This window comes from Physeter macrocephalus, chromosome 1, assembly GCF_002837175.3.
Source record: "Physeter macrocephalus isolate SW-GA chromosome 1, ASM283717v5, whole genome shotgun sequence".
Taxonomy (NCBI): Eukaryota; Metazoa; Chordata; class Mammalia; order Artiodactyla; family Physeteridae; genus Physeter; species Physeter macrocephalus.
The window spans coordinates 91,727,895-91,742,746 of record NC_041214.2 but is presented as its reverse complement, the minus strand read 5'-3'; the positions used below and the strand labels follow the sequence as shown (position 1 = coordinate 91,742,746).

At 46.9% G+C, this 14,852-nt stretch overlaps 1 protein-coding gene across 1 annotated transcript in view; it reads left to right on the top strand.

Annotated features, from left to right (window-relative positions):
• Positions 1-8,058: 8,058 nt before the first annotated feature.
• PDIA5 (protein disulfide isomerase family A member 5) overlaps positions 8,059-14,852 on the top strand; it is a 91,349-nt gene continuing 84,555 nt past the window's right edge. Inside the window, exon 1 of the mRNA XM_007109053.4 lies at positions 8,059-8,216. Within this exon, the coding sequence (XP_007109115.2) occupies positions 8,169-8,216 (48 nt within the window). The 5' untranslated portion in view covers positions 8,059-8,168. The remainder of the gene's footprint in view (positions 8,217-14,852) is intronic.

Genomic DNA, 14,852 nt, shown 5'->3' with positions numbered 1-14,852 from the left:
CTCCGCGGCATGTGGGATCTTCCCGGACCGGGGCGCGAACCCGGTTCCCCTGCATCGGCAGGCGGACGCGCAACCACTGCGCCACCAGGGAAGCCCTTTATTTATTTTTAATAAATTTATTTTATTTATTTATTTTTGGCTGTGTTGGGTCTTTGTTGCTGCGCGCGGGCTTTCACTAGTTGCGGCGAGCAGGGGCTACTCTTGGTTGCGGTGCGCAGGCTTCTCATTGCAGTGGCTTCTCTTGTTGCGGGGCACGGGCTCTACGCGCGCGGGCTTCAGCAGCTGTGGCATGTGTACTCAGTACTTGTGGTGCACGGGCTTAGTTGCTCTGCGGCATGTGGGATCTTCCCAGACCAGGGCTTGAACCCATGTCCCCTGCATTGGCAGGTGGATTCTTAACCACTGAGCCACCAGGGAAGCCCTATACCCCTGTTTTTAGAAGGATGTACTCTAATCCAGGTCTCTGAGGATTCCTTTTTGGTCTTAAAATGATTTGGCCTGTTCTGCTGTTTGTCCATATTAATGTTGAGAAGGTTTCCCTTCTGCCTTGTCAAGCCCTCTTGTTAAAGTTTATTTTAAACATTTAAGGAGCTCCTACTATGTGCTGGGCACTAGCCTGACCACTGGGGGACACAAAGACAAACAAGGTAAACCAAATGCAGTCTTTGTTCTTAAGAGTTCATATCTAGGAACCTAAAAAAATGGTACAAATGAATTTATTTACAGAACAGAAATAGAGTCACATGTAGAAAACAAACTTATGGTTACCAGAGGGGAAAGGGGGGGGATAAACTGGGAGATTCGGATTAACATATACACACTACTATATATAAAATAGATAACTAATAAGGACCTACGGTATAGCACAGAGAACTCTACTCAGTACTGTATATGGGAAAAGAATCTAAAGAAAGAGTGGATATATGTATATGTATAACTGATTCACTTTGTTGTACAGCAGAAACTAACACAACATTGTAAATCAACTATACTCCAGTAAAAATTAATTAAAAAATAAAAAGAGTTCATATCTAGTGTGAGTGTGTTGAGATGCAGGGGTTAGGGTGGTTGAGGAACTAGACACTAGAGAAAATTATATTATGAACAGGGCTATCAAAGAAGAGAGACATATTTATCCAGTACAAATGCTAGCTAGATATTCTGCATATATAATCTCATTTAATCCTCAGTATAGCCCAATGGGAAAAGTACTATTATTATCCCCATTTACAGAATGGGGATCTGAAGTCATGTGACTTCTCTAAGTCCACACAACTAGTAAGTGGCAGAGACAGGACTCAAACCCATGCCTTTCTAAGGTCACAGCTCATATTCTTATGTGTGTGTGTGTGTGTGTGTGTGTGTGTGTGTGTGTGTGTGTGGTAAAATATATACAACATAAAATTTACCATTTTAAACATCTTTTTTTTTAAACTGAAGTCTTTTCTTTATTTTGAAATTTTCACATTTTCTTTTTTATAACTTAAAAATTTTTTAAATTGTGGTAAAATATACATAACAAAATTTACCATCTTAACTATTTTTAAATGTACATTCTAGAGTGTTAAGTACATTTTCAACTAATTGATAGATTGTTGTGCAACCAATCTCTACAACTCTTTTCATCTTTTAAAACTGAAACTCTGTATCCATTAAATAACAACTCCCTATCCCCACCCTGCAGCCTGACTCCTGGCAACTATCACTCTGCTTTCTGTTTCCATGAATTTGACTACCCTAGGTATCTCATATAAGAGGTCTCATACAGTATTTGTCATCTTGGAGACTGGTTTATTTCACTTATCATAATGTTCTCAAGATTCATCTATATTGTAGCACGTGTCAGAATTTCCTTATTGTTTAAGGTTGAATGTATGTATTTACTGCATTTTATTTATCCATTCATCTGTTGATGGACACTTGGGTGGCTTCCACCTTTGGCTACTGTGCTGCTCTGAACATGAGAGTACAAATATCTCTTTGAGACCCTACTTTCAATTGTTTCGGGTATATACCCAGAAGTGGTATTGCTGGTTCATATGGTGGTTTTATTTTTAATTTTTTGAGGAATCATCATACTGTTTTCCACAGCTGCTGAACCATTTTGCATTCCCACCAAGAGTGCGTAAGTGTTCAGGTTTTCCACATCCTCGCCAACACTTGATTTTTTCTGGGTTGGTTTGTTTGTTTTTTTATAGTAGCCACCCTAATGGGTGTGAGGCGGTAGCTCATTGTGGTTTTGATTTGCATTTCCCTGATGATTAGTAATGTTGAACATCTTTTCATATGCTTGTTGGCCATTTGCATATCTTCTTTGGAGAAATGTGTATCGAAGTTCTTTGCCCATTTTTAAATCAGGTTGGTTTTTGTTGTTGTTGAGTTGTAGGAGTTCTTTTTATATTCTAGATATTTACCCCTGTCAAAAAAATCCAGAAAGCTTTACTTGATATGAATATTTTATTGAGGGAGAAATAAACTGATCAGGAACAGGGAGACTTTAGAAGCTTGCTTTCAGCAGTTATGGCTCAGTTTATAAAGCATGAATGAGGGATACGCTGTTTTCTGTTGTTGACTGGTTCCTAGAAACTCATGTTCCTTTTCATTGCATTAGCTTGTTTGTTTGTAACTAATTGGCTAGGAAGCCATAAGATCACACTGACATGAAGAAAGCTTAAGCTTTGTTTTTGGGAAAATCAGGACAGTCTTAAGTTTTGGTTATGTGACTATGAGTGTTGTGTCTCAGTATATTCAAACTGTGGTCTCTGTTTTGGTTTTCTTCAGTGCCTCTTATTGGATATATGATTTGCAAATATTTTCTCCTATTGTGTAGGTTGCCTTTTCACTCTGTTAATTGTGTCCTTTGATGCATAGAAGTTTTTAATTTTGATGTAGTCCAGTTTATCTATTTTTACTTTTGTTGCCTGTGCTTTTGGTTTCATATCCAAGAAATCATTGCCAAATCCAATGTCATGAAGCTTTCCCTCTATGTTTTCTTCTAAGAGTTTTATAGTTTGGGCTCTTACATTTAGGTCTGTGACCGATTTGAGTTAATTTTTGTATATGCTGTGAGGTAAGGGTCCAACATCAATCTTTTGTGTGTGGCTATCTGGTTTTCCCAGCATCATTTGTTGAGAATACTATCCTCCATCTTAAAACATTTTAAAGCCCACAGTTCAGTGGTACTAAGTACATTCATATGGTAGGGCAACTACCCCCACTATCCATCTCCAGAACTTTTTCATCATTCTACTGAAATTCTATAACTATTAAACACAAACTCCTCATTTCCCTCTCCCCTCAAGCCCTGGAAACCACTGTTTTACTTTCTGTCTCTATGAATTTGTCATGGTCCATGATCTTAAGGACCACATTCCACACAGGAAAGTGTGGGAGCACAGAGGACACTTAGCGCTGGACTGCTGGGGGTGTTGGTGGGAAAATGATGAGTATCAGAAGAAGCTTTTGGAGGGGGTCGGTGCCCAAGCTGGGTGGGTATCAGCCAAGTAGGAGTACGGGTGTAGCGGCATGCCAGCAGACTTGATGAGCAGAGGCAAAGGCTTGTGAGCAGCATGGGGTGTTCTGGTGGGACCAGCTGCTCGCCCAGGTGTAGGGATTACTAATGATTTCCCAGCTGTCTCTTCTTTAGAATTCCCCTCTCCTTCTACTTTCCCTACTCAGAGCTGACTTCTCTTTCTCTCTATCTCATTCCTCCTCTTTTTTAAAATAACTGTGAACTTCTTATTCAAATATAAGTTACGGACAGCAAAACCCATGAACGTGTGTGATGAATTTTTACGGAGTTAACATACCCAGGTACCCTGTACTCAGGTGGAGGAGCAGAACCCCAGCACCACAAGAGACCCCTTCCTGTGAGTACCCACACCCTTCCCTCAAAGGTAACCACGATCCTGACTTCTAACAAAACAGAGACCTTTTGCCCTTTTTGTAGCTTATGTAAGTGGAATTATACAGAATATATTCTTTTGTGTTTGGACATAACATTCCTTCCATTTTGTTCTGGCCAATTCTCCTCCATGCTTGAATGTCAGAAAATGGTCATTGTGCTAGTCTTCATCTCAGCTCAGATGATGGAGAGGAACTGGCTACACAAATATAAGGTGGCGTCACAATTCACAATAAACCGCAGGATGAGAAGTTTCTCTGGCTGGGCCCCATGGGGCTGCTGCTGGAGAATGGATGGTTCCCATTGAGGGCTGTAATGGAGAAGGGACAGCACTTGCCCGGGGCTATTCTCTTAATATTTCAAAGAGAGTGAAGCTTAGAATTGTTAAACATTCCCAGAAGGGCCATAAATCTCATTTTAGCTAGTTTCAATTGCAGGATGAAATGGCTTGTTTTCTTGGCAATTTTTATTTTTCCCTCTCAGTCCCCTGCCCTCTGGTTCTCTGGCTCATAGACTCATGGCTTCCTTCCTTCCTTCCTCTCCTGGACTCTTTCCCTTTTGGCAGTTAATTTCTGCAGAGTTCAGCCCTCCTCTGGACCCAGGAGCTTTTAGCCAGTCTAGGACTCAGGAGATACATACAAGAGTTACAAGGGATCCTGAAGATTAGCTGATTCACTCTACCCTTCATTTTTTGAACTTTTAAAAAATCAAGATATGATTTACATACAGTAAAGCGTACAAATCTTAGCATACAGATCAACTAATTCAGCTCAATTAATAAATTAATTTTTATACATGTAGACTCATGTAACCATCATTTAATCAAGATCTAGAACATTTCTCGCACCCAGAGGTTTGCTCATATTTTTTCCCAGTTGATCTCTCCTCCTCCACGCCCCCACCATGGGAACCCCTATTTTCCTTCTGTCACCATAGATTACGCTTACCTGTTCTTGAACTTCAGATAAATGGAATCATACAGTATGTGCTTTTTTGTGTCTGGCTACTTTTGTTCAACATCAGGGTTTTGAGATTCATCCATGTTCTTGTATATATCTGTAGTTTGTTCTTTTTTGTTGCAGAATAGGATACCATTTACTTATCTACTTTTTCAAGGACATTTGGATTGTTTTCAGTTTAGCCACTGTGTTAGTTTGCTAAGGCTGTCATCACAAAGTACCACAGAAGGAGTGGTTTATACAACAGAAATTTACTTTCTCACAATTCTGGAGGCTAGAAGTCCAAGATCAAGGTATCAGCAGGGTTGATTTCTTCTGAGGACCTCTCTCCTTGACTTGTAGCTGGCCATCTTCTCTTTGTGTCTTCACACAGTCTTTCCTTTTCTTTGTGTGTCCTAATGTCCTCTTTTTATAAGGACACCAGTCATTGGATTAGGGCTCATCCCAATGGCTTCATTCAACTTAATTACTTCTTAAGGCCTTATCTCCAAATATAGTCACATTCTAAGGTGCTGGGGGTTAGGACATCAATATATGAACTTGTGGGGGAGTAGGCACAATTCAGCCCTACTATGAATAAAGCTGTTATGAACATTTTGGTATACATTTTATACATATACTGTTGTCCACAGTGGACGAACCAATTTACACTCCCATCATCAATGCATGGGAGTACAGGTGCTCTATATCCTCACCAGCCGCTTCATTTTACAGATGAGAAACAGAGACCAGGAATTCCCTGGTGGTCCAATGGTTGGGACTCTGTGCTTTCATTGCCGAGGGCTGGGGTTCCATTCCTGGCCTGGCGCACAGTCACCAAAAAAAACAGAGAGGAGGAGCTGAAAGGCCCACTTTCCCATATGCAGATCATGAGCTTGAGGATGCAGAGCCTGTAGAGGAAGCCCTGTCTCCCGCCTGATTCAGGAATTTCTGAAACTCTCCAACACATCACTTCATTCAATCAATTATTTATCAGAAAGAACTCTGAGAACCACCTGAGGCTCAGGTCCTATGCTAGGCTCTGCAGTTAGGTGGCTAACAAGAGAGACATGAACCTACGTTCCACTTGTAGCAAGAGACCATGAACACACCAACTAAATGAGTAGTGGCAGATTGTGGCAAGTGCTGGCAAGGAATCAGCAGAACCTGAGCTAGAGGATAAGGGGCTTGGGGGTGGAGATCCTTTAGATGGGTTGCTCCAAGGGCATTTCTGAGGATGTACATGTAGGAGAGCCCTGAAGGGATTAGAAGGTGGCAGTCAGACCAAGGACCAGGGAGAGTGTTAAGGCAGAGAGAATAGGAAAAGTACTAGCCCTGAAGTAGGCACAGCTCTGATGGTGGGGGATGGGCAGGAAATGATGGTTTGTGTAACTGGAGCCAAGTGGACAGAATAGGGGAGAGGCAGGAGATGAAGTCTAGAGGCCAGGCCCAGACCATGCATGGCTCACAGGTCATGGGGAAGTGTTTGGATTTCATTTTATGGGCAATGGGAAACCATTGGAGGGTTTCAAGGAAATGGCTAACAAAATCCGACTGACATTAACAACTGCATTGTAGGGGGTACAAGGAGGAAGGAGCAGGCAAATGGAAGGAGCAATCTTGCCCTTGAGTGGGTGAGACATGTCTGTGACTTAGACTTGGGAGGTGGCAGAAGAGTTATATTTTGGAGGTAGAACTGACAGGATGTGGTGATGGGTTGGATGGACCTGTTGAGAAGTGAGGATGAATCAAGGATGACTTCTAGGTTTTGAGCTTGGAACGTACAGACAGTGACCAAAGATCTTTCAGCTATAACCTATCAATCCTCGACTGTGCACTTCCTTGTCCATCTCACTACTATATATCTTGAGCCTCAGGATGTAGTAGGTATTTAATAAAAATTCTTAAATGAATAACTGATTCCACACATGAATGTTTTAGCACAAGGAATGGATTCAATAAAGGTTGTTTTTTTTTTTTTTTTTTTTTCGGTACTTGGGCCTCTCACTGTTGTGGCCTCTCCCGTTGTGGAGCACAGGCTCCAGACGCGCAGGCTCAGCGGCCACGGCTCACGGGCCCAGCCGCTCCACGGCATGTGGGATCTTCCCGGACCAGGGCACGAACCCGTGTCCCCTGCATCGGCAGGCGGGCTCTCAACCACTGCGCCAGCAGGGAAGCCCCAAGGTTTTTTTTTCTTTTAAAATTTTTTTATTGAGATAAATTTCACATAACATAAAAGTAACCATTTTAAAGTGTACAATTCAGTGGCACTTAGTACATTCACAATGTTGTGCAATCATTGTTTCTGTCTTTTTCCAAAATATTTTTATCCTTCCCAGGGAGATCTTGTACCCACTGAGCAGTCACTCCCCAATTCCTCCTCCCCCCAGCCCCAGGCAATCAGTAATCTGCTTTCTGTCGCTATGAATTTGCCTATTTCTGGATGGTTCATATAAATGTAATCATACAATATGCATACTTTTGTGTCTGGCTCCGTTCTTAGCATAATATTTTCGAGTTTCATCCACATTTTGCATATATCAGTAGTTCATTCCTTTTAATGACTGAATAATATCCCACTGTATGAATATATCACATTTTGTTTATCCATTTATCCCTCAATAGACACTTGGGTTGTTTCTACCTCTTGGCTATTGTGAATAATGCTGCTATGAACATTTGTGTACAAGTATTTGTTTGAAGGGTACATGCCCAGGAATGGAATTGTTGGGTTATCAGGTAATCTCTGTTCAACTTTTTGAGGAAATGTCAAACTGTTTTCCAACAGCTCAATAAAGTTTTCTGAATGAAAAAAAGAAACAGTAGGAGGGAGGCAGGGACGACGGCTTTTCCTATCCTCCACAAGCAGCACTGGACTCTGCCATTTCCAGACTGTGTGATCTGGGTCATATTAAGTTCTCTGGGCCGCCACCTCATCCTCAAAAAGTGGGGAAATTAAAACTTACCTGAGCTGAAGGAGATCTTGTTTCTAAAGTTCTAGGCACAGAGCAAGCCCCCCAAATTAACTGCTTTCCCTTACTCTTTGACCCTGACCATGTCGCACTCCACTCAGGTTTCTACCTGGCTTGGGGGCCAAGTTCACACCCGCGGACCGCTGCTCAACCATGCTGCAAACTACAACTCCCAGCACGCACTTCTCCCCGGCAGGCTCTGCCAGCGCGGTGCGCATGCTTTGGCAGACGTGGCACCGGGAACTCGGAGGCGGGGAGCGGCTGGGAAGTGGCGGCGGTGGCTGCCCCCGGCGGAGCTGCGGTCGCGGGAGCCCGAGTGGGGACCAGAACCGGCCGTGGGCAGCTGCGGCGGGGATGGCGCGGGTCGTGCCGGCGTGGCTGCTTCTGCTGCTGGCGGTCTGGGTGAGGCTGTGGCGCTTGGGGTTCGGGCCGGGACGCCACGTGCGCCCGGCGAGGGTCCGAGTTCCCTGCTGCTCCCGGCCCTCCCGGGACGTGCGGGGAGATAGATGCCTCCGGGCGCCTGGGTGGAGGCGTGCGTGCCGAGCAGGCGGGGACCCGGTGGCTGCGGGGGAGGCAGCGGGGCGGTCTCCGTGCCCTCCCAGCGGGGTGCTCCGGGGCTCAAAGGTCGAAAGGAGCCGGGGGTGGGGGACCCCGGGGGCGCTGGGCGATCCCTCGCGGGGGTGGGGGACTTGCGCCGCGGACACAACTTTGCAGGGACGCAGGTCAGGGGGCGGCCGCGGGCTAGGGCCGGACGCCGGCGGCTTGCGGGGGTGCTGCACCCCGGACTCCGGGCCCTGCACCTGTGTGAGTACGGGGTAAGAAGGGGGTGCTTGCCACCAGCACTGCCGGAAACCTTGTTTTAGAGCCAGCCACCTAGTTCTTGGTTTCGGCTCTGAGCAGCCGCGAACCTCCAGTCACCACGTGGATCTCCGCCCGCCGGCCAGGCTTGGGGGCCGGGTGGTGTCACCGCGGGGGAGTTCAGCTCCTTCACCTAGCTGACCCTGGCTGGAACCTCAGCCACTTTCTGGCTTGTGATGCGGCCTATCATTTAATGTACCTGACTTAATCTTCTCATCCATGAAATGGGGACGCTTTAAATACCACTCTAACAAGGTTGCCAGGAGGGTCGTATGGGAAATCAGAGGTCGTATTTCTAAACTGCAAAACCGTACCGGAGTGGAGAAGGGGTGGGCCAGGGTGATGGGAGTGCAGGCTCTCCGGAGGAGTTTGCTACCCTTGTGGGGTGGGGGAGGAATGCTGCAGGGCATCCCTGAGAGAGGTTGGAATGTGTGTGTCCACAGCACCCAGGGCCCCGGGTTTGGCCTTGGTGTTGCTGTGGGTGTGTGATAGGATAATATGGCCTCCTTCCACACCTCTAGTGTAACTTCTGGACTGCCTTATTTTAGGACAATCTTGGCTCCTTTTTTTCCTGAAGTTCCTGAAGGGAACCTCCTGCTGCTGGCACTCTCTCCAACCCAGATTTTCCAGTTTTTTTCTTTTGGGTGTGGCAAGGATGCTGGACGAAAGATGAGGAGAAAAAATGGAGTGTGGCTTGAGTTGCTTTAAATACTTCCATCTCTCAATACCCTGCCCTTCTGGGTTCACCAGTGAGGAGTGGCCCTGTATTTTCTAGTTGAATGAAAATGGATGGGAAAGGAAGGTCCTTGCCCCTCTAGATCTGACCATTCTCTTGGAGAGAAACGAGGCTGGAGTGGGGCAGTGTCGCTTCCCCAAATCTCAGTGTGTTTGATCTGTTTGTATTTTGTTCCTGCTGCCGGTTGGTCTGGGAGGGTTTCTAGGCCAGGCAGGACTGCTGGACTGTGCAGAGGGGGCCATCTCCAGTGCCACCCCCACTCAGGTCTTTGCACTTGGGCTGTTTTAGGAGGTCCTACTTTCCTCTCTTCTTCCCCTTTCCTCTCCCTCCTGTGAAAATAAAAGGCTTGAGACTGAGACCAGAAAGAAGTTTCATTCAGCAAACATTTATTTATCAACCCCATTGTTTGGCTGGCACTGGGTTGGATTTTGAGCAGGGAGCAAAACACACATTGTTCCTGCCCTCTGGTGTTGCCCTTGGTTGGGCAGGGGAGTCAGTTCTGTGAGCAGATAAAGACAGAACACTGATTGCTGATACTTGAAGTTCTGGGAGCACCCCTGAAGGGGAGCCATACATTAATTTAGAGGGAGGTCAGCCATGACTTTCCTGAGGGGTGGGTTGAGCCATCAGGAAGGGGTGTGGGAGTCCTCTAGGCAATTGAGGTCTGCTGATGCCCTCCACCTGGAGGTTTGGAGAGTGGGTAGGTTTGCTAAGAGCCCTAGAACCTGGGAGGCCTCAACAAGGAATTGACATTTTCTCCTTTCCCCAAGCCCAAGATTGACTTAGCAGGTGTGAGCCTGAGGTGTAGGGTCAGTGATGAGTGGCGGGTGGACACCAGGGTGGGCCTCTGTAAATATAAACTCTACGTCCATCTGATAAGGGTTCCACAGCTCCTGGGAGTGGAATGGGTTTCTTTGTCCACTCAGTATTTATTGGGGGCAGATATGCGCAGAGCACTGGGCTGTGACCCAAGAGATACAGAGAAGTGTAAAGGGGTCTACAGAGATTCATGGACAGGGTGTACACCCACCACGTTTTTTACAATAGCAAAAATATGGAAGTGGCTTAAATGCTTAACAATAGCAGCCTGTTTAAATGATTTCTGGCCCTATCCATACCATGGAAAGTAATGTTTATAAAGAATATTGGTATTTACTAGAATGCTGGGTTTATTATCAAAATATGTTATGATGCTTATGAAGAATACCTAAGGACATGGAAAAGTATTAGAGTGTGATAATTAGGGGAAAAGCAGGATACAAAACTGAATCCCAGGGTGGCTGAAGATAGCTACAAAAGTGTTTGAGGGATTAGCAGTGCATCAAAATGTTTACAGTGATTGTTCTGGAAGGTGGAGTTGTGGGTGACTTTTGCTTACTTCCTTGCTTATGCTTTTTTGGTACTTCCCAAGTTTTCTATATGAATGTGCATTAGTTTTTGATCAGAAAAGTTAGTAAAGGAACTTTTAAAAAAGTTTCTTTGGGGACTCCCAGCCTTCCACACTCTGGGGTGGAAAGAGCGGCAGTCAACACTTGGGACAGGTTAGTTCCAGCCCTTCCAGGCTGGGTGTCTCTGCCCTGGGCCTGCGGCTGGGGAGGCCAGGCTGTCCTGTCCCTACCCCTGCAGCCGACTGCCCCTTCCTGCTGTCCCACTCAGCTCCTTTCTGCAGCTGACCCTTCCCCAGGGCCATCCATGCTGATTGTTGTATAGTCTCCATCCAGAGCTCGCTCAGAGTGGAGTAATGTCAGAGCTGGAGAGGACTCGGCCTCACCCAGCTCAAGGGTTCCATCGTCAGGCTGAGGCCTGGAGCTGGGCTGTGATGAAGTTTCCACTGGTTCACAGACAAATTGGAAAAATAACAGTGGTGAATGGCTTTTTTTTTTTTTTTTTCACGATTCCAATATTTCTGGTTTAAAAACTTCATTTCTCTGACACGGTGTCCATATTGAGGGAGTGCATGTGGGGGGTGGGGTGGAGGAGTGGTTTATAGTGTCCTTTTGAAAAAAATGAAAGCAGTGATAGTATATTGTGATTTTTTTAAAAAACCTTTAATTGATAAAATTTATTTTAGAATATATCTGTAATACACACTATATATTTTTAAACATATTTTAAACATATACTTTAAATACATGTTTAAAAATATATCCTGCCCATCTGTGAGCTTCAGCAGTCTGAGAACTACTGACCTAACTCAGCTCCCTGATTTTAAAAGAGAAAAGTGAGGCTTTGAGAGGGAAGGGACTCACCCACTTGAGGCCACCTAGTTTGTAAAGACAGAGTGGGGATGGGAGCCAGGCCCCTGAAGTACACATCAGCGTTCTTCCCCCTCCATCTGTGTCGTGCCAGCTCCCACCTGCTTCCCTCCTCCCAAGCCACTGCTCAGGCTTCTGCCCCAGTGGGTGGTGTGAAGCTCAGAACTTGATGGCACAGTGGGTAGGGGTGTAGGAAGCAGCAGACGCTTTGCCCTGGTCTCTCCTGCAGAGCTTTTAATGTACACGTATTTAGGTTCTCCACCTCGATATATTTAATAGGCTTTTGTGGGCTGGCCTGAGAGCCTAATTGCCATTGTTAATGCTGCTTGGAACCTGGAGTGCACTCTTCCCACAGAAGTAAACACAATACAGAGGAAGTTTTAAAACAGAACTGGCAAACGAGTTGGGAGAATGGCTGAGTGCCGTAGGAGTGGCAAACACAGTGCTGTGGATTCGGACCAGGGTCACGCTCTGGGGCACCAAGGGACCAGAGAAGGGCCGCAGCTCACGCCTCACAAGGAAGGCAGACTCTGAGCTCTGTGACAGCGGGGATCCTCCCTGTCCCAGCACCTCGCCCAGACCTGGCATGCAGTCACCCCCCAGTCTGTGTTTGGTTGAAGGAATTAGTGTTGCAGGCAGGGAATCCAAGACCGAAACGTGGGCAATGAGGAGTGATAGGCCGGGCTGGATGGAAGGGAGGATTTGAGTGTGGGGTTGGGGAAACGAGACTGGAAAAGTGAATTGGAAAGGATCTTAAACGCCTGACAAAGCTTTTGGGACTTGACTCTTTAGGCAATGGAGAGACATGATGAAAGTGGCCCTTTTAATAGCAAGAGCAGTTACGCCACAGTGGAGGGTTGGGTTGGAGCCACAGTGGAGGGTTGGGTTGGAGCGGGAGAGACTGGATTAATTTTCCCAAAACAACACTTTCTTTCTCTTTCTTCTCTGTTATCTACAAGATGTAGTCCAGTGTGATGTTATAGAAAGAACATGGGCTTTTAGCCAGCTAGACACTCAGGAGCTATGTGACCTTGGGCCCTGCCTATTTTCTTATTGTCAGTGGTGGTAATGATATCCATCTTGCAAAGTTAAAAGAGTCAGAAATAATACAGGAAGCACCCAGCACACTGTGTGGCACGTGGACGTGCCCAATAAATAGGAGCCACAGCAGTCACCTCAGATCGTTGGAGAAGGGGCGCCCGGAAGCCAGTGAAGGGCCAGAGCGGGTGTGAGCGGAGGCTGCGAGACATGGCTGGGGGGCCTGTGCAGCCAGGACTCTCCCCGTACAGTCCCCTGGAGCTGAGCTCCTGATGGCCTCTTGCCCCTCTGCACTGGGCCGCTGCAGAGCCTCTGGATGGGGGTGTGTGTGTGTGCGCGCGTGGGCATGCGTGCACGCGGACAGAGGAACTGAGGATTTAAGTGCTCTGTGTTTCCCCTTTCTTCTGAAAGTGGATCCTCTCTTGAGAATGGAGATGCCAACCACACCGCCTCCCTGGAAGGTACGCCCCAGCTTTGTGGTTTTGTTCTATGGGGCTCTTGTGTCTCCCTTGGTGATTGTGGTAGGTTTTGGAGGCTAAGTGACAGTGGACCAGAGAGTGCGCATGGGGTGTAGGAGAGCCTAAGTTCTCCTACGTTGCCGGACTTCCACGGTTTACTTGCCCCCCGCTTCCTTTTCCCCCGCACCTGGTGTCCTAGGTCTCAGTGGGAGAGGGAAGGAGCACTGTGCTCACTGGGCTGCTCTGTTCCTCCAGCCTGGCCCATCCTGCGGCCCTGAGCCAGGCCTCTGGCTACCCATTTGTCCTGGCAACGAGAATTAGAAGACACCTGGTACGTTTGTAGAGGGCTTTAGAGTTCGCAAAGCATTTCCACATATTTCACACCTGTGTAGTTTTGAGTCCCACATGAGCTGGGTGAGGTAAGCTGGTTGAGTACTGTTACCCCGAAAGAGGGATGAGTCGGTTGACAGAGCAGGAAGAGAGAGACCATTGATGGTCATGGCCTGGAAGGGGAGGACATAGACAGATGAGTGGGTCACCTGAAAGTCTGAGCAGCCTCCTTGGCAGGTGCTATTTTCTGACATCGCAGCACCAGCCATTTACCTGGGGAGTCCGTGAACCTCGCTCATTAGCTCCCTGATGGCCTGAGTAGGGGCCATAGCCAGGCCCTCACTGACTATCCTTCCTGCCCTTCTCATCACCCTCCTGCATGGCTTTAGATAGCTGTTCCCTCCGACCACCTACGTCCAGCAGGGCCTCTTTCCACACACCAGTTTATGACCATTTCTAAATAATTAGCTTTGCAGTCATGCAGTGGGGGGAAGTCGGGGTTAAACACTCAGAAGGAGTATGGGGTTAGAATAGCCGTTTTGCGTCTTTTTATCCCCCAAGGTCACACTGAGCCCCCAGGTGGATGTGCGCTCTGTTCCCAGATGGCCTGATGGTGAGCCTGTGCCCCGCTTCAGAGTTCCCCACTCCTCACAGCTGGCTGGAGCAGGGGTAGAGAATCCATCGCCCCAAAGAATCCCACCATTTCTCTAACCCCTTGGCTCGAGCAGACGTCTTTAATTCGTGAGCAGATCCTTTAATCCTTGCCGTGGAAGGTATTAATGGAGATCTAGGTCGAGGGCCTTACATTGGGGCTTAAAACATTAGGGTGATCTAGCTTCTGAGCCAAGATGTGGGCTTGGCTGGAAAGCTCTGTTATAGGGCCAAGTAGGGCAGGCTCCCGAGGAACAAGCAGGTTTGCTGTCATCAAGGGGTCTGACCCGCTGGGTCCTGGGCAGAGTGTTGTACATGCTCCTCATTTCAAAGAAACATGGACCACCGTCTGCATGTTACACATGTCACAGATGTTCACTTATTCCACAGACCTTTCTGTTTTGTTGGTGTTTTGTTTGTTTTTAATTAATTAATTTATTTATTTATTTTTGGCTGCGTTGGGTCCTTGCTGCATGCGGGCTTTCTCTAGTTGTGGTGAGCGGGGGCTACTCTTCCTTGTGGCGTGTGGGCTTCTCATTGCACTGGCTTCTCTTATCACGGAGCACGGGTTCTAGGCGCGCTGGCTTCAGTAGTTGTGGCACGTGGGCTCAGTAGTTGTGGCTCATGGGCTCAAGAACGCAGGCTCAGTAGCTGTGGTGCACGGGCTTAGTTGCTCCGTGGCATGTGGGATCTTCCCGGACCAGGGATCGAA